General features: G+C 39.2%; 1 protein-coding gene across 6 annotated transcripts in view; it reads left to right on the top strand.

Annotated features, from left to right (window-relative positions):
- The window catches only part of PDE10A (phosphodiesterase 10A), a 574,288-nt gene that overhangs the window by 480,403 nt on the left and 72,382 nt on the right, over positions 1–21,503 (top strand). For all 6 annotated transcript variants that reach the window (XM_073337886.1, XM_073337884.1, XM_073337888.1 and 3 more), the window contains 2 exons: positions 1,619–1,668; positions 20,034–20,174. In XM_073337886.1, the coding sequence (XP_073193987.1) occupies positions 1,619–1,668; positions 20,034–20,174 (191 nt within the window). The remainder of the gene's footprint in view (positions 1–1,618; positions 1,669–20,033; positions 20,175–21,503) is intronic.

Below are 21,503 nucleotides of genomic sequence, written 5' to 3'. Positions count from 1 at the left end.
TTTCCCCCATACCCCTACCACTCTTGACACTTTGTAACATGAAGCTGGTTCTTCTGTTTTATGTGTATTGTATTTCAAATAGACTGTATTTGTTTACCGTCACTTTAATGCAGTGGTTCTCAAACTGTGGGTGAGGACCCCAAAGTGGGTCAGGACCCCATTTTAATGGGGTTGCCAGGGCTGGCGTTAGACTTCCTGGGGTCTGGAGCCAAAGCCTAAGCCTGAGCACCACTTCCTGGAAGAGGGGCATGGGCAGGCTTAGGCTTTGGCCCCCTCTCCAGGGGTCATGTAGTAATTTTGGTTGCCAGAAGGGGGTCGTGGTGCAATGAAGTTTGAGAACCCCTGAGGGTTCTGATTCAACTTCATCCTAGCTGGTCAGTACTGGTTTATGTTAGAGAGCAAATGAGGGCTGGAGGAGAGACAAAGGCAGCACATCCTTCCATACTCCTAGTAGACTAGAGAGTAGGTTTTCTTTCCTTAACTTACAATGCTCTTCTTTCCTGTAATGTCCAATAGACATGTAATATTTTCTCTGGAAATGACTTTTGAACTCAAATACAAATGAGCTTCTCACTGACTGGCAATGATGTGATTCATATCCATGTCAATAATTAAGCAATCAGACAGTGGAGTTTTGGTTCTGTCAAACAAGTGTAGAAGGCCAACTGACTTTAACCGCCCTCAAAATATAATCATTTCCCTGAACTGCACTGACTGGAGTGTTTTATTTGTTCATAAAAATGAGGAAATCATTCAGACCTGTGCATTTACAGGAGATAGCATTACTGACAGGCAGAGAGGTCTATTTGTGCCCAAAGTGTTAAGCCTATTTTGTAATGCTGAGTGTAAAAGCACAGGCTTGATGTGTTCTTCTGTTTCCGAGAGTTCTTTTTTGTTTTAGCAATAAGATACCTCTGATGGTTTATTTCTAAGGGATTATTGCACTTTTTCATGTTTAAACACTTAGCCTTTGGCCTTATGCCTCACAACACCACCTGAGTCTTGCAGTAATTGCCAGCAAATATTTACTCCCTGGAGTGTCTTAATGAATTTAATACAGAACAGCTATGGAAAACATAGGCCTCCACATGTCATAGAAACTAGAAACAATCCTGTCATACACACTTAGTGGCAGCATTTGAGGCTTATGTATCTTAAGGCAAGGACAGAGATATTTACGCTCTATACATGGGAAACAACTTTTCTTCTGTTGATGGAAAATGTGCTATCTATGTTCTGTATGATTACATTATGGATGTGTATTTTTACTTAATTCTTATGCTGTAATATGTACTCATGCAATGTAACATTCACTAGACATGAAGTAAAGACTAGGTAAGTTTATCAGGTTGCAGCTTCCAATTATGTCTCAAATATATTAAATTTGGTGGGGAAACAGATAGTATTATCATATGCCACTAACTTTGCAGGGTTTCTGCAAAGTATTATCATATGCCACTAACTTTGCAGTTTTAGGAGATACATCAATGGTGTTTCACGTTCAGAAGTTTAGCTGATTGTCCTAAGTGGAATGAGTCTATGGTTTCACCTTGGAGAACATGCAAAAGTTTGATTCTCCCTCTGAGTACAATTACTTCTTTTATTATTGCTTTGGCAGCTACAAAAGCTGATGGATTTGCACTATATTTCCTGGGAGAATGCAATAATGTAAGTATTCTGGATTTAGATGCTGCTTTTCTGTACAGTTAACTAAAAGTGCATTTTCCACTTCCCCAAATATACTGTAATCTTATTTGTACATCATTTAGCAGGAAATGCTAGTTAAGTTCTGAATATTAATTTTACATTATTTTTGTTTCTGTAGATGCAATATTGCTGAATTTAGTGATGAGCAAAAGTATTTTTTGCACTGAGCTTCCAAGGGCCTTGCTTTTTAATCAGTATTTTTTTAGCTTTACAGATATAATGCTATTCTTTCTCTAAAGTCTAGCAACTTCATTAATAAAAGGCAGCAGGTTGAAAACAAACAAATGACGGTACATTTCACACAATGCACAGTCAATGTGTAGAACTCGATGCTTGGGGATGTTGTGAAGTCCAAAAGTGTAACTGGGTCCAAAAAAAGAATTAGATGAGTTGATGGAGGATAGGCCCATCAATGGCTATTAGTCAAGATGGTCAGGGACACTACTCCATGCTCTTGTTGTCCCTAAACCTCTGACTGCCAGAAACTGGGAGTGGACGACAAGAGATGGGTCTCTCAATAATTGCCCTGTTCTGTTCATTACCCTCTGAAGCATCCGGCATTGGCCACTGTCGTAAGACAGGGTACCGGGCTAGGTGGATGTTGGTCTGACCCAGTATTGCCATTCTTATGTTACTATGAAGCTGCAAGACTGCATTCTTGTACAGTTTTCCCCACAACATGGCCAAGCACAAGTCCTGGCATTTATCCAAAGATGTTCTCTTTAAAGAGAGAAAATGTAACTTTGATTTTCTCTAAATGTGACTTACTCTTTTTATCCTGTTAAGTTTCTGGTTTCTAAACTTCATCAGTTTCTTTGTTGTCAATTGTAGGCTGAAAATGAAGTGACCTAAATTTCAAACTCCTGCATTGATTAACATGAAGAAATAGATCACATACATTTAAAATGAGGAGCCAAATTAATTTGTGGTATAAATTAATTGGCTACAACAATTATAACAGGAATGAGTTTAGTCCAGTGTTGTTTGTTGTATAATCACTATTTTGCTGTGGTTTTTAGAATGCATTAAGTTAAGCAGAAATGTTTATCTTGGCAATTTATCCAGATGCCCTCATATAAGATTTAGTTACGTGACAAAATTGCAGGCAGGAAAATGTAGTTACACTTTAAAGGGACACCATTGAGTTAAAAATCACATTTTTGTCTGAAAAATGTGTGCCTACTGTTGGTACAAGAAACACCTCCGACTCTTAAAAATGCAACTGTTTAGAGAGGCAAAACATTTTTCTCCATTGTTTTAGTTTAATCTTTCACTTTAGTCAGCTTTCATGGTTTATTCCTGCATAGTCCATTATTCAGTTTTCCCTGCTGCTGTTTGTGTGGGTCTTTCATGCAGCGAAAGAGAAGAGAAAACTACTTACAAAACAGCAGGAAAGCATGATTGTAAAGGTGCACTAACTGACAGGGGGCTGGAGTACTACCTGGAAATACTTTTAACTCATTTGTTAAAAACAGACTAGTCGACAGTGTCCCATTCAAAGGTATGAATTAAATGTCGTACAATAGCTCTTTCAAAGTAAGAAATGAATCTAACTTTCGGGTTCTAGTTCACTCCTTCAATAAATATTTGGTATAATAAAGAGAACCCATTTTATGATTCAGAAATCAGTCCTGTTCTGAGAGAGTTTTGTAACATAGGTATTTCTTGCAAAAGACATCACTTTTCTTCCGTGGGCGTATGCTTTTCCACACATTGCCCACCGACTGTCAATACCATCTTCAGTTTTTTCTGCCCAATTCTGGCATTTAATCATTGTTCCACTTTGGGGGTGATGCAAACCTCCACTGAGCTCGCAGGAAGTTTAGCCTTCACTTATGAGGGTGTAGCATGTGGATGGATGGCTAGCTCTGCTGGTGGCTGTACTCTGAGAGAACTGAACAACAGCCCTACCTCCTCCACTTCCTCTTTGCAGAAACTACTAGTAGCATTAACCTTGCAGCTCAAGATTTCACATTATGCTCATCTTCTGCAAAGCTTTTGACACGGTCTCCCACAGTATTCTTGTCAGCAAGTTAAGGAAGTATGGGCTGGATGAATGCACTACAAGGTGGGTAGAAAGCTGGCTAGATTGTCGGGCTCAACGGGTAGTGATCAATGGCTCCATATCTAGTTGGCAGCCGGTATCAAGTGGAGTGCCCCAAGGGTCGGTCCTGGGGCCGGTTTTGTTCAATATCTTCATAAATGATCTGGAGGATGGTGTGGATTGCACTCTCAGCAAATTTGCGGATGATACTAAACTGGGAGGAGTGGTAGATACGCTGGAGGGGAGGGATAGGATACAGAAGGACCTAGACAAATTGGAGGATTGGGCCAAAAGAAATCTGATGAGGTTCAATAAGGATAAGTGCAGGGTTCTGCACTTAGGATGGAAGAACCCAATGCACAGCTACAGACTAGGGACCGAATGGCTAGGCAGCAGTTCTGCGGAAAAGGACCTAGGGGTGACAGTGGACGAGAAGCTGGATATGAGTCAGCAGTGTGCCCTTGTTGCCAAGAAGGCCAATGGCATTTTGGGATGTATAAGTAGGGGCATAGTGAGCAGATCGAGGGACGTGATCGTTCCCCTCTATTCGACATTGGTGAGGCCTCATCTGGAGTACTGTGTCCAGTTTTGGGCCCCACACTTCAAGAAGGATGTGGATAAATTGGAGAGAGTCCAGCAAAGGGCAACAAAAATGATTAGGGGACTGGAACACATGAGTTATGAGGAGAGGCTGAGGGAGCTGGGATTGTTTAGCCTGCAGAAGAGAAGAATGAGGGGGGATTTGATAGCTGCTTTCAACTACCTGAAAGGGGGTTCCAAAGAGGATGGCTCTAGACTGTTCTCAATGGTAGCAGATGACAGAACGAGGAGTAATGGTCTCAAGTTGCAGTGGGGGAGGTTTAGATTGGATATTAGGAAAAACTTTTTCACTAAGAGGGTGGTGAAACACTGGAATGCGTTACCTAGGGAGGTGGTAGAATCTCCTTCCTTAGAGGTTTTTAAGGTCAGGCTTGACAAAGCCCTGGCTGGGATGATTTAACTGGGAATTGGTCCTGCTTTGAGCAGGGGGTTGGACTAGATGACCTTCAGGGGTCCCTTCCAACCCTGATATTCTATGATTCTGCATGGGGGGAACAAGATGAGGAGGGGTACCTTACAGCTTCCTGACCTCTTGAGCACCTGACATGGGAGCTGTATGTTTGCTGTCTTTATAGCTTTTTAGACAAGCAAGATAATGTGCTCCATTATAATGAACTCTACCACTGAAAAAAATAAATACCAGCTGCATAAAAAATACACATTGATTATATTTGTCACTGAAATGTGATTACAGTTGCCCCACAATGGCATGGTGTTCATCTGGTCATATAGGGCCTGATCCAAAGCCCATCAAAACCCATGTGAGATTTTCTGTTCACTTACCATAGAATCATAGGACTGGAAGGGATCTCAATAGGTCATCTAGTCCAGTCTCCTGCACTCATGGCAGGACTATATTATCTAGACCGTTCCTGACAGGTGTTTGTCTAACCCGCTCTTAAAAATCTCCAATGATGGAGATTCCACAACCTCCCTAGGCAATTTATTCCAGAGCTTAACCACTCTGTCAGTTAGCAAGTTTTTCCTAATGTCCAACCTATACCTCCCTTGCTCCAATTTAAGCCCATTGCCACTTCAGTGGCTTGAGGTTAGGCCCATATTGTACTCCTGTCACTTAATAGTAATGCAGTAGACTTCTTTTTTAAAAAATTGTAACTAACAGTTAATTTGGGGATCCTTGTTCCTGTGTACTGGACCTATAACATTTTTGACCTACCCTAAGTTTTGTAGTTTTAAGGAGGTTACATTTTCAAAGGCACAAATGACAGTGAGGTATCTAACTACCATTGACTTTCAGTGCGAGGTAGGTATCTCTCATTGCCAGTTGTGTGTTTGAAAGTATCCCTCTTGGTGGTTTAGTTACAGTTACTTCTGTTGCACAGATAAAACTTCCCGTGTTTTGCTCTGCTGTTCTGTGTAGCATATATAAATGCAAAATGATACAAGTTCCTAAATTTAGATGAATGAAGCAGTTAAATATTTACACCCATATTTTCAAAAATGGCCTCTAATTTTTGGTGGCTCAGTGTTTCGGGTATCCAGTTTGAGGTATGGATAGCTATACTGTATCAAATTTGGCAACCAAAAATAGTGGACAATTTTGAAATATTGGCCTTAGGCTTTTTTAGCTAACTTGGGAAATATTTGAAAAGCTTCTTGATTCCATCCAGTAAGTAATCTCAACAGTCAGGATGACTACTTCAGTGTTAAGCCAATCTTTGTTTGAGCCTCATAACATCATGCTTTTTGAAGGAATATTTGAGAAGTTTTGGTGCCTGAGACTAGTGACATCATTGTGTGTGGGCCTGTATATATGTATGTACATGGGGAAAGGAGGGATGATATTGTATAAGAAAGTAGGAATCTTGATGCCCAGTGTTCCACTGTTGTCTTGCAACTAGTTGTGTATTTACAGAATCATAGAACTGGAAGGGACCTCAAGAGGTCATCTAGTCCAGTCCCCTGCACTCAAGGCAGAACTATCTAGACCATTCCTGACAGATGATTGTCTAACCTGCTCTTAAAAATCTCCAATGATGGAGATTCCACAACCTCCCTAGGCAATTTATTCCAGAGCTTAACCACTCTGTCAGTTAGCAAGTTTTTCCTAATATCCAACCAAAACCTCTCTTGCTGAAATTTAAACCCATTGCTTCTTGTCCTAGCCTCAGAGGTTAAGAAAAACAATTTTTTTTCCTCCCCCTTGTAACAACCTTTTACACACTTGAAAATTTTTATCATGTCCCCTCTGTCTTCTCTTTTCCAGATTAAGCAAACCCAATTTTTTCAGTCTTCCCACACAGGTCATGTTTTCTAGACCTTTAATCATTTTTGTTGCTCTTCTCTGGATTCTCTCCAGTTTGTCCATATCCATCCTGAAATGTGGCGCCCAGAACTGGACACAATACTCCAGTTGAGGCCTAATCAGAGTAGAGTAGAGCAGAAGAATTACTTCTCATGTCTTGCTTACAACACTCCTGCTAACACATCTCAGAAGGATGTTCACTTTTTTTTTGCAATGGCTTTACACTGTTGAATAATACTGAGCTTGTGGTCCACTGTGACCCCCAAATCCCTTTATGCAGTACTCCTTCCTAGGCAGTCATTTTCCATTTTGTATGTGTGCAACTGATTGTTCCTTCCTAAATGGAGTACTTTTAATTTGTCCTCATTGAATTTCATCCTATTTACTTCTGACCATTTCTCTAATGCATTAATTTATACATAACACAGAAGAAAGTTTCCTCATTTCAGATACTTCAGAATCTAGGTTTACAAAGTGAGACCCAACAAGTGATTACTTCATATCATGGAAGATGTTTGTGCTTTTTTTAAAATTTCATTGAAGGAACAGGGAAACAGCCTTGTCATTGCAGTTTTAAAATTGGCTTTAATGAATTAGTCATAAATGCTTTCCACTCTCTTGGTTTTAGTATGGATAGCCCTTTCTGTATTTGAAAATTGTATTTGAATATGGTGAAATGAATGTGCTTTTTTAAACAAAAATTAATGCACATTTGATTAATTCAAAAGAAAGCTCTGAATTAGTCTGTCTGCTGTATTCTGCTTTGTGCATAATACAGGTGTTACACTGGCTTCTAAAGAGGTATCTCACTAATGGAGAAAAGTCCTATATAATTTAACAGAACAAGATATCTTTCTGTAAGTGTTTTAACCATCTGACGGAGTTGAATAGGAAATTATATCCTTGCTCTTGAATTTCATAAGATTGTTAAAATATATGTTAAGTAGTTTTCACTCCTAATAAAATTCCATAGGTTTTCAGAGTAATTTCTCTATAACCTTGTTGGTTTTATCCCTATTAAATTCTACAGGACTTTTCTATAAAGGTATGTAGGAGTTGTGTGGTAATGCAATGTACCTGCAGCAGTTTCCTGCTGAGAAAAGAGGCAAAGATTGCCCCCAAGATCCCTGGAGTAGGATCTCTGAGGTGGCAGCTGCTACATCTGTTTAAAGTGTTCACTGTGCTTTTTCACACAAACCAGCAGCCCCTAGCAGATGCCAAAGGGGACATGGGCATTTGTCACGGTTCCTCCCCCACTCTGAACTCTAGGGTACAGATGTGGGGACCTGCATGAAAAAACCTCCTAAGCTTATCTTTACCAGCTTAGGTCAAAACTTCCCCAAGGTACAAAATATTACTCCCGTTATCCTTGGACTGGCCGCTACCACCACCAAACTAATACTGGTTAGTGGGGAAGAGCTGTTTGGACGCGTCCTTCCCCCCAAAATACTTCCCAAAACCTTGCACCCCACTTCCTGGACAAGGTTTGGTAAAAAGCCTCACCAATTTGCTTAGGTGACTACAGACCCAGACCCTTGGATCTTAAGAACAATGAACAATCCTCCCAACACTTGCACCCCCCCTTTCCTGGGAAATGTTGGATAAAAAGCCTCACCAATTTGCATAGGTGACCACAGACCCAAACCCTTGGATCTGAGAACAATGAAAAAGCATTCAGTGTTTTACAAGAAGACTTTTAATAAAAAATAGAAGTAAATAGAAATAAAGAAATCCCCCCTGTAAAATCAGGATGGTAGATATCTTACAGGGTAATTAGATTCAAAAACATAGAGAACCCCTCTAGGCAAAACCTTAAGTTACAAAAAAGATACACAGACAGAAATAGTTATTCTATTCAGCACAATTCTTTTCTCAGCCATTTAAAGAAATCATAATCTAACACATACCTAGCTAGATTACTTACTAAAAGTTCTAAGACTCCATTCCTGTTCTGTCCCCGGCCAAGACGACTACAGACAGACACAGACCCTTTGTTTTTCTCCCTCCTCCCAGCTTTTGAAAGTATCTTGTCTCCTCATTGGTCATTTTGGTCAGGTGCCAGCGAGGTTACCTTTAGCTTCTTAACCCTTTACAGGTGAGAGGAGCTTTCCCCTGGCCAGGAGGGATTTCAAAGGGGTTTACCCTTCCCTGTATATTTATGACAGCATTGGATTGTCTAGAACTGCTGGCAGTGCTAACACTCCCTTCACGATGTGCTCAGGAAGTGCAAGCACCAAGATTCTGCTGCCTCCTACACTCTTGCCTGAAAGAGTGTAAAGGGCTTCTTGTGTCCTGTTTACCCCCCTCCTGCGCACACATACCCTGGGCCCCTGTCCTATCTAGCCTGTGCAATGGTCTACTTAAAAGTTTGTCTGATAGGCTGGTACAATTACAAATAAGAGACTTTGGTCTTAAGGGCACTAACACATATTTGAAAATACCAACTAATTGTGTTTACCTTGGAGACTGGAACAGCCTTGTAAGCAAACAGTAATGTTTGTCAACTCTCAGAGAAAAGACGTTTGTCCTATTTTGTTCCCTCCGTTTTATTACCCAAAACAGGGAATTACATACAGTTCAAAACTTTAGCAGTTATGGTCTTAATTGAGCATAGCATTTAATCATGTGCTTAACTTGAATGACTTAATTAAGTCCTGTTGACTGCAGTGGGATTTACACATGTTCCTAAGTACTATGTTAAATAGGGATGGACTTAAGTACATGCTTCTAGTTTGTGGCCTATGTATGTGAATGTTCCCAAAACTTTTTGTTTTGTGTCACAACTACAATATTTATGTATTAATATATGAGCAGTTCCTGCAAATGCTTTCTCACTCATGTAGTTTTTATTCCTGTGAGTAATTCCTCATTGGTTAGTTATAATACTATACTCATGTGAGTAAGGATATGCAGGTTTGGACCCATTTAGTTTTTGAAATGTAATAGCAAGACGCTTACATTAGTTTCTATCTTATATTGTGAGCATTGTCTATTTCCTGATGCTGTAAATTGCTATGCCAAATCAATCATCCTCCCTTCAAATGGTGATTCACAACAGCTTTATTGTAAAGAGACTTGTCAGAGGCCACAAATATGTGCACATACTCTGTGCTTCAGGGTGAATGTAATAGAGCTATTATTCTAGAATTCCTACAGTATGTAGAAATTATTGTTCTAGCTAGATATGCAGCGCCATCTAGTGATTTTATGTAGAAGGGAAGATTGTAGATATTAAGAACCCTGGAGTAATGACTAGTGATTATAGTTGTCTCTGTTTTTGGATGGCCAAATGGAGACAGCTTAAAGGCCACTGATTTTTGTGAAAGAACAGAGCACCCATTCTCTGAAAATCAATCACTTTAAGGTGTCTCAAGTTGATAGCTCCCAAAATTACTAAAATTACTTCTGCCATTATGCATCCTTTGTGTATATATAGAGAGAAAAATCTTTGCTTCTTTCATATTTGTCAGTGTAGAATGCACTGCCCAATAGCAAAGTCTTCAGCAATTAAATGCATTTAGAAATGGCAGCCCCCATCTTAAAAACAAACAAATTCACTCAGAAAATATACCAACTAGTTTGGAATTTTAGCATGACTTTTAATTATGATAATTTAGCACTCCCATCATGCAGCTTCACAATCCTTAAGTGATTAGTTTATCACAGGCCCCCAAAATTATCAGCTACGTTACAAATTGTTTTACAGTGTACAAATATGTTGTCTTTGCTTTAGTTTTCTAACATTTATATCTGTTTTCCCAGCATACTTAATACTGTATAATAGAAAAATGCAGAGCTCTTCAGATAAATCATGAGTTATCAATGTTTCTGTAAAAATGCAAGAAGTTATTGTTTATTCTTTTCCCCCTGGCCAACTTCTCGTAGCAGTGGGATTGCTGGCAATTGTGTTCAAACACAGGATACAGTTGGCTTTAACTGTGGAAGATTTTAGAGCTATAGCATCTGGCTGGTTCTTCAACTTGGGCATTTTACAATTCCAACCTTTTCTGCTGGGGATACTTTTCTATTGATTTGTTTTGTTGTATTGGTCGTCATTTCTACTGGGCTTAGTTTTGTTCATTTAAGAATATTATTTTAAGGCACAGTCCTTGATATATATTTGCCAAGAATTTTTATTGTACAAGAGTTTGGATATGCTCTTATATGTTGGGCTGCCATGTCCTTTAACAAAAAACAAACAAAACAAACCACCCTGCCTCTGCTACCAAATGGAAGAGAATGTGAGATGCAGATATACTTAAGCTCACTTAATATCAACTTGCTTAATATAGAATTCTCTTGAATGGAAATGTCTTTTCTAGGCACCAAAGTATACAACAATAATTTAGCACTGATGTGTCCATTTAATGTTAATTGAATGTTAAATAATTTTCCATTCAGCATTTTCTGGGCCCATTCTTTCTTCCAGTGAAATGAGCTGCAAAACTCTCTGTGAATGAAGTAGGGGCAAGATCACATCCCCTGTAATAAAAAAAAACAAACAAATTGTTAATGGTGGAATGCTTTATAACGTGTGTACTTACTTTAACCCTAAACTCATTCTAACTGCAAAATCTGTCTTCTGTCTTTGTGAAATAAAAATCTGAAGTGTTTTAAAAATCTGATTGTTACTGGTATTGCTTAACTGAGCAGGAGTATTTTTTAAAAAAGAAAAAGAGCAACTGAATGGCTCACTAGTTGTTAATGAAACAGGTCTCCAGTTCAAATGCAGCCCAAGGAAACTTTTTGTCATCTGATGACTGCTTATGTAAAATGTATTTGGTGATTTACCAGGTTCCCAATGGCTACAGCACAGCAGCCACAATAAGAGCTGGCATGAATTGGCTCCTTTGTTATCAGCCTCATCTGAAAGGCCAATGACTGACTGAGCCCGGCAAATCCCTTAGTGGATTTTCCAGAAGATGGTTGAGGAACATTGGTAGCACGGTGTGGGGAAACTTAGACTACTGCTGCTCATGCTGTATCATTTCTGTTGATAAACAGAGGGCTTTGGTCTCAGGGGTTCCCAATCTAGCACTTTGATCAAACACTAAAATCACACTTAAAATATCCAACAAATGTTCAGCTTTGCTAAAGTAACAAGTACCTGAGAATATTGTCTAGTTGATGAAATTCTTCCAAAATTCATTATAACATGCATCACTCCTCATTATGGTAAACCATAAAATTTGTTAATATATTAGTGTCATGGTGATGATGATATAGTAGAGGTTGTGTATATGTAGAGTACATAGGAAGTTGAGTGGCAGTTGTGTTATTTTTTTTAACCTCCAGTAAAAGTTGTTAGGGTTTCTTTTTAGCAACTCTTATTTTGTGAGACTCAGAATTTGACCAGTGGAGATTTGAGGCCAAAATTTAGCATACTGTTTTAAAAAATTATTATAGTGATAAACTTGGTTTAAATTGGTTTGGTCAATGTTAATTTATAGGCAGCAAAACAAAATAAAAAACCATCACCGCACAGCAAAAAATACAACCAACCAAACCAAACAATAACAGCAGCAGCAAAGGTAGGGGGTAGTGTGGCTGTAGATTCTTTTTTACAGTCCTGTAACTAAAAATGTATTTCTTTATCAACTAAAATTGTACAGGCCTTTAATGCTTAATATGAATCCTGGTACACTGAAATACTTCAGAATTCATAAATGAGAATGACTGAGCTATTTGAGTTTGAAAAGTGATCACTATTTATGCACAATAACACCTTTCAACCAAGATTCATGAGATTTTTTTGTTTTTGTTAATGGACAGTAAACTCTAACGTAAGTCTAAAAAACTGACACAAGAGGGAACTTTGTAGAAAAATACTGCGCCTCTTTGGTTGCAAATCTCCTAATTTTTTAGTTCTGACAGAGAAGGGAGGAAGGGAGTTTCCAGTACATTCTGGGGGCCTCTGCACTAGGGTCAACAGTGAGAGTCTTGGGTCCCACTAACTAGCCACAGTTAATGGAGGAAGAAGTCTGTCACCAAACAGACCTTGCTGAAAGAAGGGGGGATAATGGTCTGTCAGTCTTTGCCACTGTCCTACCTGAGTGAAGAGATTTTGTTGCTGCCTCTGGAAGAGAGAATAACAGATCAAGATAGGGAAGAGCAGAGGCCTGTTGAGTGGGATGGAGGGAGCTCTTGCTCTCTAGGACAGTGCTAGCTTCTACAGGATTGGAATTTCAAGCAAGTTTCCAGCGATTCAAAATCAAACTGATTCTCCCATCCTTTTGATGTTTACCCATAAATAGAGATATCTCAGTTTACTGGCCTTGAGGACACAGTGGAAGGCCCATGAATGGGATGGAACATCCTTTGTTATGAGATTTTTGTTTGTTTTGCTTTGCTTTGTTGGGTTTTCAGGGGGAGGAAAGGAGGGTGGGGTTGCCTCTGAGAAGAGACAGATTTGTGTGTATGGTTTTTATATTCGGAGTTGGACATGCCCCTGGACTTATGTGGAAGAGCCCCTTTAATACATCTAACTAATAACTTAAAAAAATAGCGATACCATTGCTTTGCTGAATTGAGTTTCACATATGTTCTGCTGTCATCTTGGGGGACCAGATACATTTTTAAGGGTGGGGTTCAGGAGATTGTTTTGAAACGAACTGTTAGCTTTTAAGTCTGCAAGAGGTCATCTTGGCTTGTCAGTGTCCTGTTAATTTAATGTAATTTTCATTCATATTCCCACATGTCATATTATATCATTCTTACTCCCATCTTTGTGTGTTTCATGGAACATCTGCATTTTTGGATACTGTGTACACTGTCAAGCACACTCTCAGTGCTAAACAAATAATACTATTAATACACATACCAAAATCATAGTCTTATGTTTTTCTAAATCTTCAGCCTTTCTTTCCCCTAGAAGTGTACAAATTAACAAAAACAAAATTTAGAAAGAAAGAAATGTGCATGTAGGTTTATTAGCTTATTTGATTTTTTAAAAACAAATCGGGGGTGGGGGTAACTGCATTTTCTGTGTGTGGTGGTTTCTTGAGTTTTATTAAGATGGTTCATTTCTATTCAGATCCCAAGACCCCTACTTTGTGTCTGTTGCATAATATATTCTTCTTGCTTTTATTGAAATAAGCTTAATAACGTCAAACTCGGATTAAGTTTTAAGTCTCATGAAAGGCAAGTAGCCATGTAAACGTAAAATTCCCAGTTGAATATAATAATGTATATGCATTCCATTAGATTATAAGAATGTAATTGAAAGCAGAATAAAAATGCTTTTCTATTCTGGCCGTCTTTTGCAGACTTTTATGGGTTTATCCATTATATTGAAAGGTAGATTTCTGCTGGATTCTTAAATTTTCTTTCTCACTACATATAAGAAACTACACTTGTATAGCAAAGAATCTGACTTGAACAGTTCCCTTATCCCTTCAAAAGGCCAAACTTAAAAAGAAGTTGTGAATTTATATGGATTCAGAGCATAATGTCTCAGATTAGACTTAAGTGAATGAGCACCAAACCTCAGTATTGCACCTGCCTCTACTAGGTGCAGCAGAAGAAAATGGTTGTCTTGTGCATGGTCACTAGCACTTTCCTGTCCAAAGAAGTGTTGTTTCTTCAGATCACGTAAGTAGTATGGAATACACCATGGTGGAATCTATCAGAGCTAAAGGACTATTTATTTATTTATTTATTCTTTTTTTTAAAAAAAAAAATTAAGATAATTTGGTTCCCATCGGTGTGACAATATCAGACTGATATCACAAGTTACTGAAGATCTGTATCTACAAAAGAGATACAGTTTCTCCTCACTACCTCCATCAAGGTACCTCAATCTTGATCTAGAGGGAGCACAGCATCCAGGCCCATTCTGTACTAAGGGCATATCTATTCAGAGATCTAGTGAACGGCAAGTTGGGATATGTATCTACAGCCTACAAGGCTGCCATGTACTATGTGGCCATGAGGACCCTGCTACCGTGAATTAAAAGTTCCATAGCGTGATTGGACATACCACTATTCGTAACAGGATGCAGGATTTCAGTAACTTTTGATGTCACTCTGATACTGTAACTGTCATGAGAGTTAAAAGTTAGAAACAGTAGGTCAAAGCGCACTATGGAACTTTTAGTGCATGGCAGGCTAGTGCAATGTAGATTCATAGCCTGGTTTGCCCTGTACAAAGTCTCTGCAGTGACAAGCCCTTAACCTCTCTTCTGACACGGTCAACAATTGTTCTAGTGGTATTTATGTGATCTGGACACAGGACTACCATCTAATTCAGTGTAGGCCACTGCAAGCAGATGGCATTTACTTTTATCACGCCCACCCAGAGACAGGTGAAAGTTTCTGTATCCTCTGATCCAATCCCCTTCTCAGTTTTCATTCCTTCCTCCTCCTCTAGTTGAGTTCTGCATGTCTTTCTGCTCCTCTGGCTTGACCATTCTTCTCACCTTCCCAACCATTTCTTTGTCCCCCTTTGCATAGTCGAAACCCTCACCTGACAGAACATTTAATACATGAAAAAATCCACAAGATGCATTAAGACCACCAAAGTCAGCTCATGATTCTGTATTTGTACCCGTTGTCCTCCTGGCCCTTGCTGCTCCTTGTCTCTGTGTTTTGTACCCTACTTAGATTCTGAACTCTTCAGGATAGGGAGCTGTCTTTTTGGTGTTTTAATAACACACTTAGCACAGTTTGGGTGCTGTGAAACAAACAACAATCAGATATAACACAAGAAGCTACCAAATGAGGAATCAGTTGGATGGGACTACTCATGGTGGTAAGCCCTGTGTCTGGTAGTGTTTCCAGGATCAGGCCCTGAGATTATAAAATCTACTGGGATTTGCTGCTGCTTTGTCTACAAAGGGTCATTCATATTTAGGGCACTGTAATATTCAAATAACAAAATTACTGCCAGTCCCCTGATTCAACCTTATACCCAAACTGAAACCATTTTAGGAAATAAAAGGGCCTCAGAAAGAAGGTGGTGTTTTTGTTCTGGCTTTCAAGGTGGTGCTCTGTTCTGAACAGTTTGATTCTCTCATAGCAGAAGAGTACATGCAGTATCGCTTTCCACTGTTGGCAAAGGAAGCTTTAGGTTTGATATACCTAAGATATAAACAAAATTCATTAATATTAATTATCCTTAAAAATAATGTCTGTGATAGTATTTGAAGCTTGGGGAATTTAATCCCTATAATAGACTTAATGAACACAGCATCTGATGGTAAAATTAATCAGTGCAATCATATGACTGCATATGTGTCTGGACAATTAAGACTTTCTGATACCTAATGAAAAAGCTTGCAGTACATTCGGTTTGGAGAAATTGTTCCCTAAATATTATATATTTTCTGATTTCTGTTTCCATAATTTTTATTAGTAGGGACATTTGCATGAATAAAGAGCTCTCATCCTTAGTGTATCTCCTGTTTATTTCGTACCAAAAGTCATAATACTATTTATCATTATTGTTACTTACTGTATGGAAATTCTGCATATTATTATTGGTTCAGTTTTATTTAATTTTGCTATTGAAACAAATCAAACCATTTGGGCTAAAGATTTCAGCACCAAACTAGTAACAAGCCACCCCTTGCCTATTTAAAAAGAGTCTCTTCAAAAAGTGCTTTGGGTTTTATTAATGTAAAGAATTTTTTAAAAAAAGGATGATGCAGTGGCTAGAGCACTAGGCTTCAGACTTGGGAAGCCAGAATTTGATTCCGTGCTCTGCCACAGTCTTTTTGTGTGACTGGGCAAGTCACTGAGCCGCTCTGTATCTCTGTTCCCCATTTGTAGAATGAGTATGATAGTACTGCCCTACCTCACTGGGGGTGGTTGTGAAGATAAAAATTGTGAGGCACTCAGATACTATGGTACCTGGGGCCACATAATTACCGAAAGTAAATAAAAATAAGGGCAGGAATTCCTGGCCCCTTGAAGTCAATGGATGTTTTGCTATTAATTTCAATAGAGCCAGGATTCCAATTAAGGTTTGAAATATCATTCTGCTTCCTGTGCATTTAATAATCTTATGTGACTGTTATACTGACAGTCACTAACATGTTGCTTTATTGTTTTGCCATTCAACTTTGGATGTCTGATTATTTGAGAAGTAAAACAAAATCATTTTAAAGGGGAACTGGTTAGGAGCAGGGAAGAGAAGAGAACATTCTGACAGTAGAGAACAGTATCTTAGTGGATTTATTTTTACTAACAAGCAAAGAGTAAATTAAGTAGAACAGTCCTGCTTTCTAGAAATACAACTTAAATAATTATTTAACCCATTAATCAACATTTTAGCTAATTTTCTTGCTGATATGTATGATGTCTCACAGTATTTCAGCCACCAGTGGCAGCCTGTCAGATGCTTTTGAGTGACTGAGTGATCCTTCAAATCTTACAACTAGTACAGTGTCAGCTGGCTAGAGAAGAAAGCCAAATAGATCTGAAGCAGTAACCAGCAAAAAACAAAAAGAAAAGGAGTACTTGTGGCACCTTAGAGACTAACAAATTTATTTGAGCATAAGCTTTCGTGAGCTACAGCTCGCTTCATCGGATGCATTCAGTAGAAAATACAGTGGGGAGATTTATATACATAGAGAACATGAAACAGTGGGAGTTACCATACACACTATAACGAGAGTGATCACTTAAGGTCACTATTACAAGCAGGGGGGGTGCAAGGGGGGAACCTTTTGCAGTGATAATCAAGGTGGGCCATTTTCAGCAGTTGACAAGAATGTCTGAGGAACGGGGGGGGGGGGGGGGGAATAAACACGGGGAAATAGTTTTACTTTGTGTAATGACCCATCCACTCCCAGTCTCTATTCAAGCCTAAGTTAATTGTACCCTGTTTGCAAATTAATTCCAATTCAGCAGTCTCTCGTTGGAGTCCGTTTTTGAAGTTTTTTTGTTGAAGAATTGCAACTTTTAGGTCTGTAATCGAGTGACCAAAGAGATTGAAGTGTTCTCCGACTGGTTTTTGAATGTTATAATTCTTGACATCTGATTTGTGTCCATTTATTCTTTTATGTAGAGACTGTACAGTTTGGCCAGTGTACATGGCAGAGGGGCATTGCTGGCACATGGCATATATCACATTGGTAGATGTGCAGGTGAACGAGCCTCTGATAGTGTGGCTGATGTGATTAGGCCCTATGATGGTGTCCCCTGAATAGGTATGTGGTACAGTTGCAACGGGCTTTGTTGCAAGGATAGGTTTCTGGGTTAGTGTTTTTGTTGTGTGGTGTGTGGTTGCTGGTGAGTATTTGCTTCAGGTTGGGGGGCTGTCTGTAAGCAAGGAGTGGCCTGTCTCCCAAGATCTGAGAGTGATGGGTCGTCCTTCAGGGTAGGTTGTAGATCCTTGATGATGCATTGGAGAGGTTTTAGTTGGGGGCTGAAGGTGATAACATTCAAAAACCAGTCGGAGAACATTTCAGTCTCTTTGGTCACTCGATTACAGACCTGAAAGTGGCAATTCTTCAACAAAAAAACTTCAAAAACAGACTCCAACGAGAGACTGCTGAATTGGAATTAATTTTCAAACTGGTTACAATTAATTTAGGCTTGAATAAAGACTGGGAGTGGATGGGTCATTACACAAAGTAAAACTACTTCCCCATGTTTATTTCCCCCACTGTTCCTCAGACATTCTTGTCAACTGGTGGAAATGGCCCACCTTGATTATCACTAGAAAAGGTTCTCCCCCCGGGATGGGCATCCGGAGGGCTGGCAGGTTAGCCCCTATGTATGCTAGTGGTTGTGTTCAGTCTATTTATTATTTGTAATTTAATGTTTGATTTTAATAAGAGGAAAAAATAGATGCTCTAGTTTAGTCTCTCTTAGGCCTTGATGCTGCAGTTGGATCCATTTAGCCAGCAGCTTTTTTCTGTGCTGGCCTTATTTACTTTACTAATGCTACCTTGGTTTACCTTACCCCCTGCTTTCCTGCTGGTAATAGCTCACCTTAAGTGATCACTCTCCTTACAGTGTGTATTGTAACACCCATTGTTTCATGTTCTCTATGTATATAAATCTCCTCACTGTATTTTCCACTGAATGCATCCGATGAAGTGAGCTGTAGCTCACGAAAGCTTATGCTCAAATAAATTTGTTAGTCTCTAAGGTGCCACAAGTACTCCTTCTATTTTTGCGAATACAGACTAACACGGCTGCTACTCTGAAACCCAGCAAAAAACAGTAACTCAAACAGCACTGTCATTGCAGTAACAAACAGGGAAATAGTACTGAAACTATGGACTAGTTCCTCATTGAAGGTAATGGCGCTACTTTGATTCATGGCAGGCTGGGTTACTTGTTCCATTCATCTAGCAATAAATACCTTACAGAAAGCCATAACTACTTCTATAGACTCATGAAATGGAAGATGGTGATCATCTATTCCATTTTCTTTCCAGCATGGGATTGTTCCTTGCAGTATATAGTTGATCCTAAAATCCTTGTGAACACAACTCTCCTAGACTCCCAATGGGAGATGGGCACCTGGAGGGCTGGCAGGTTAGCCCCTATGTATGCTAGTGGTTGTGTTCAATCTATTTATTATTTGTAATTTAATGTTTGATTTTAATAAGAGGAAAAAATAGATGCTCTAGTTTAGTCTCTCTTAGGCCTTGATGCTGCAGTTGGATCCATTTAGCCAGCAGCTTTTTTCTGTGCTGGCCTTATTTACTTTACTAATGCTACCTTGGTTTATACTTCAGCTTTTTTTAAAAAAAAGTCATTGTTTTGAGGACGGCTTTCATAAAGTGAAAGTTGTCATAACTACTTCTGAGTCTTCAGCAACATAATCAGCTCGGATTGATCTTGGGTGCAAAGGCAGCAAAACAGAATGCATGCGGCGGGACACTTTCACACTTGCTCAGAGGCCCTCTGTCGTCAGTTGTGCTTCACATGGGTTCAAATGTCTATCTGCCTGGATACAATTGCAGGTTCAGGGCCAAAGCCACCTGACCATGGAGATAGAGGTGGGGAAGTAACAGGAAAGAGAAACAAGAACTTGGAGTTATCCAAGTTTGTTAAAACTTTTCTTTGAAAAGTTGGAAGTAAATGTATCCTTGACAAAAGAGTAGTTTTCTGTTATCTTGTCACTTACTGCTCTGGAGTTCTATATACGATACATAATGTATTCAAAAGGGCAGAATCTATCTCTGATGTAAGTGAGCACAGTGGATATTGACTACAATAGGTGTATCCACTTAAGCCAGGGCAGAATTTGCTATAATCTCTTGATACAGTTGTTGACAGAATGAAGCTGAGTCCATCAGTCCACCTCAGTTTCATTGTATCAGCTCAAAATGGATCTACCTAAATTATTTTAATTTATCCTTTAATTCTTCTTATTATTTATTGTACAATACATAACACAAATTACAGTGCAAATACAGTCCAACTTTCTAATGGCATTTTCTTTCTTCTTCTGATTAGAGCCTCTGTGTGTTCACACCTCCGGGAGCTAAGGAAGGACAACCACAGCTCATTCCTGCAGGGCCCATTGCACTTGGCACCACAATATCTGCATATGTAGCCAAATATAGAAAAACTTTGTTAGTAGAAGATATTCTGGGGGTAAATTACTTTCTCTTTTTAAAGAGATACATGGATTTTTTTTCCCCAAAAAATGTATTATTGTTGAAATGTAAACTGGATTATTCATAGAGTAAATAATTTACATTGCTACTTGTAGTGTCTGACCAGAAGCATGAATTCTCTGTGTCTGGATTGGTTTAATAAAAACTCATCCCTGTATAATTTTTTTAACTTTTACAAATCTTATACATTTTTTTAAAACTAACTTTTTTTCTGCCAGAAAAGGGAAATAACACTACTGTGCACTAAAAATCCCTGGGAGAAAAAAGCATGATCAGCCAAAATTCCCTTCCTAGCCCTCACAACAGGCAGTATGCCAAGCCCAAATGCTAAAGTGACTGACACTCTATTAACTTGCACAGTCAACCAAATTTTGATTTAATACATGACACTACTTGACTGCATTACTTGAAAATTTTCTCAGTAGTTTTCAGTGAATACCTTAATGTTTTATATATGTATCTTTCATATTCATAATCAAATTCTAGAGTTTTTGTGGGGGAAAACGTATGAATAATGTCTTCCGGTTTACACTCTCACCAGAGCACCAGTATAGCATGGCAGCTTTTCTCTTCTCAAATAGATGTTTATTTGCAAAGATTGTGCATATCCATATGTGCCAAGTCATTCACCTTCGTCTCAGAAGAAATCTTTTCTGCGTAGTCTATGTTCTTCTAGAATTCAGGCTCTCCATCTCAGCAGAGAGTGAGCAGTGTTACAATGGCCTGTGGGTTGGATTTGGGAAAAATGCAAGGGCTGCTTCCACCTGGCCTGTTTTCCTCTCCTCCCAGACCCCTTATTCTTGTTTGCTTTTCTACAAGGAGGTTATTGACCAGGATGAATGGGTTCCAGAGGCTTTGGAGTGTTTCAACAAGGGGAAGCAGCAGGCCCTTGTACACTGACTTGCCAGATCCCTCTCCATGCAAGCAGGCACTAAAAGAGTCTGCTAGTGGAAGTAGGATCCTCCTGTTACGTTGCTTCCTGACAGTCTGAAGTTCTTCACATTCTCCTTCCTTTGGGGTTGCCTGAGGGAGGGACTATTTACCATTGGTTTGAGCGACGATTGCTTTCAGGCTATGGGTTACATTCAGATTGACCCTCACTGTCATGCTAAAAGGGAAAATGATCACCTTATTTGGGGTGAGGAAGGCATTTTTTTCCACTACAGCAGATTGGCCAAGCTAGGAGGGGTGTTCTCCTTTCCCTGGAGCACACTGCAGGGATCATCTGTTGAGAGTAGAGGATTAAAGAGTTAGTACTCAAGAGTGTGGGCCCACAGTTACACCTCGAGATTAGTTACAACCCCAG

The sequence above is a fragment of the Lepidochelys kempii genome, chromosome 3 (assembly GCF_965140265.1).
Source record: "Lepidochelys kempii isolate rLepKem1 chromosome 3, rLepKem1.hap2, whole genome shotgun sequence".
Classification (NCBI taxonomy): Eukaryota; Metazoa; Chordata; order Testudines; family Cheloniidae; genus Lepidochelys; species Lepidochelys kempii.
The sequence above is the reverse complement of the archived record's forward strand: the minus strand, read 5'-3'. Positions and strand labels throughout refer to the sequence as shown.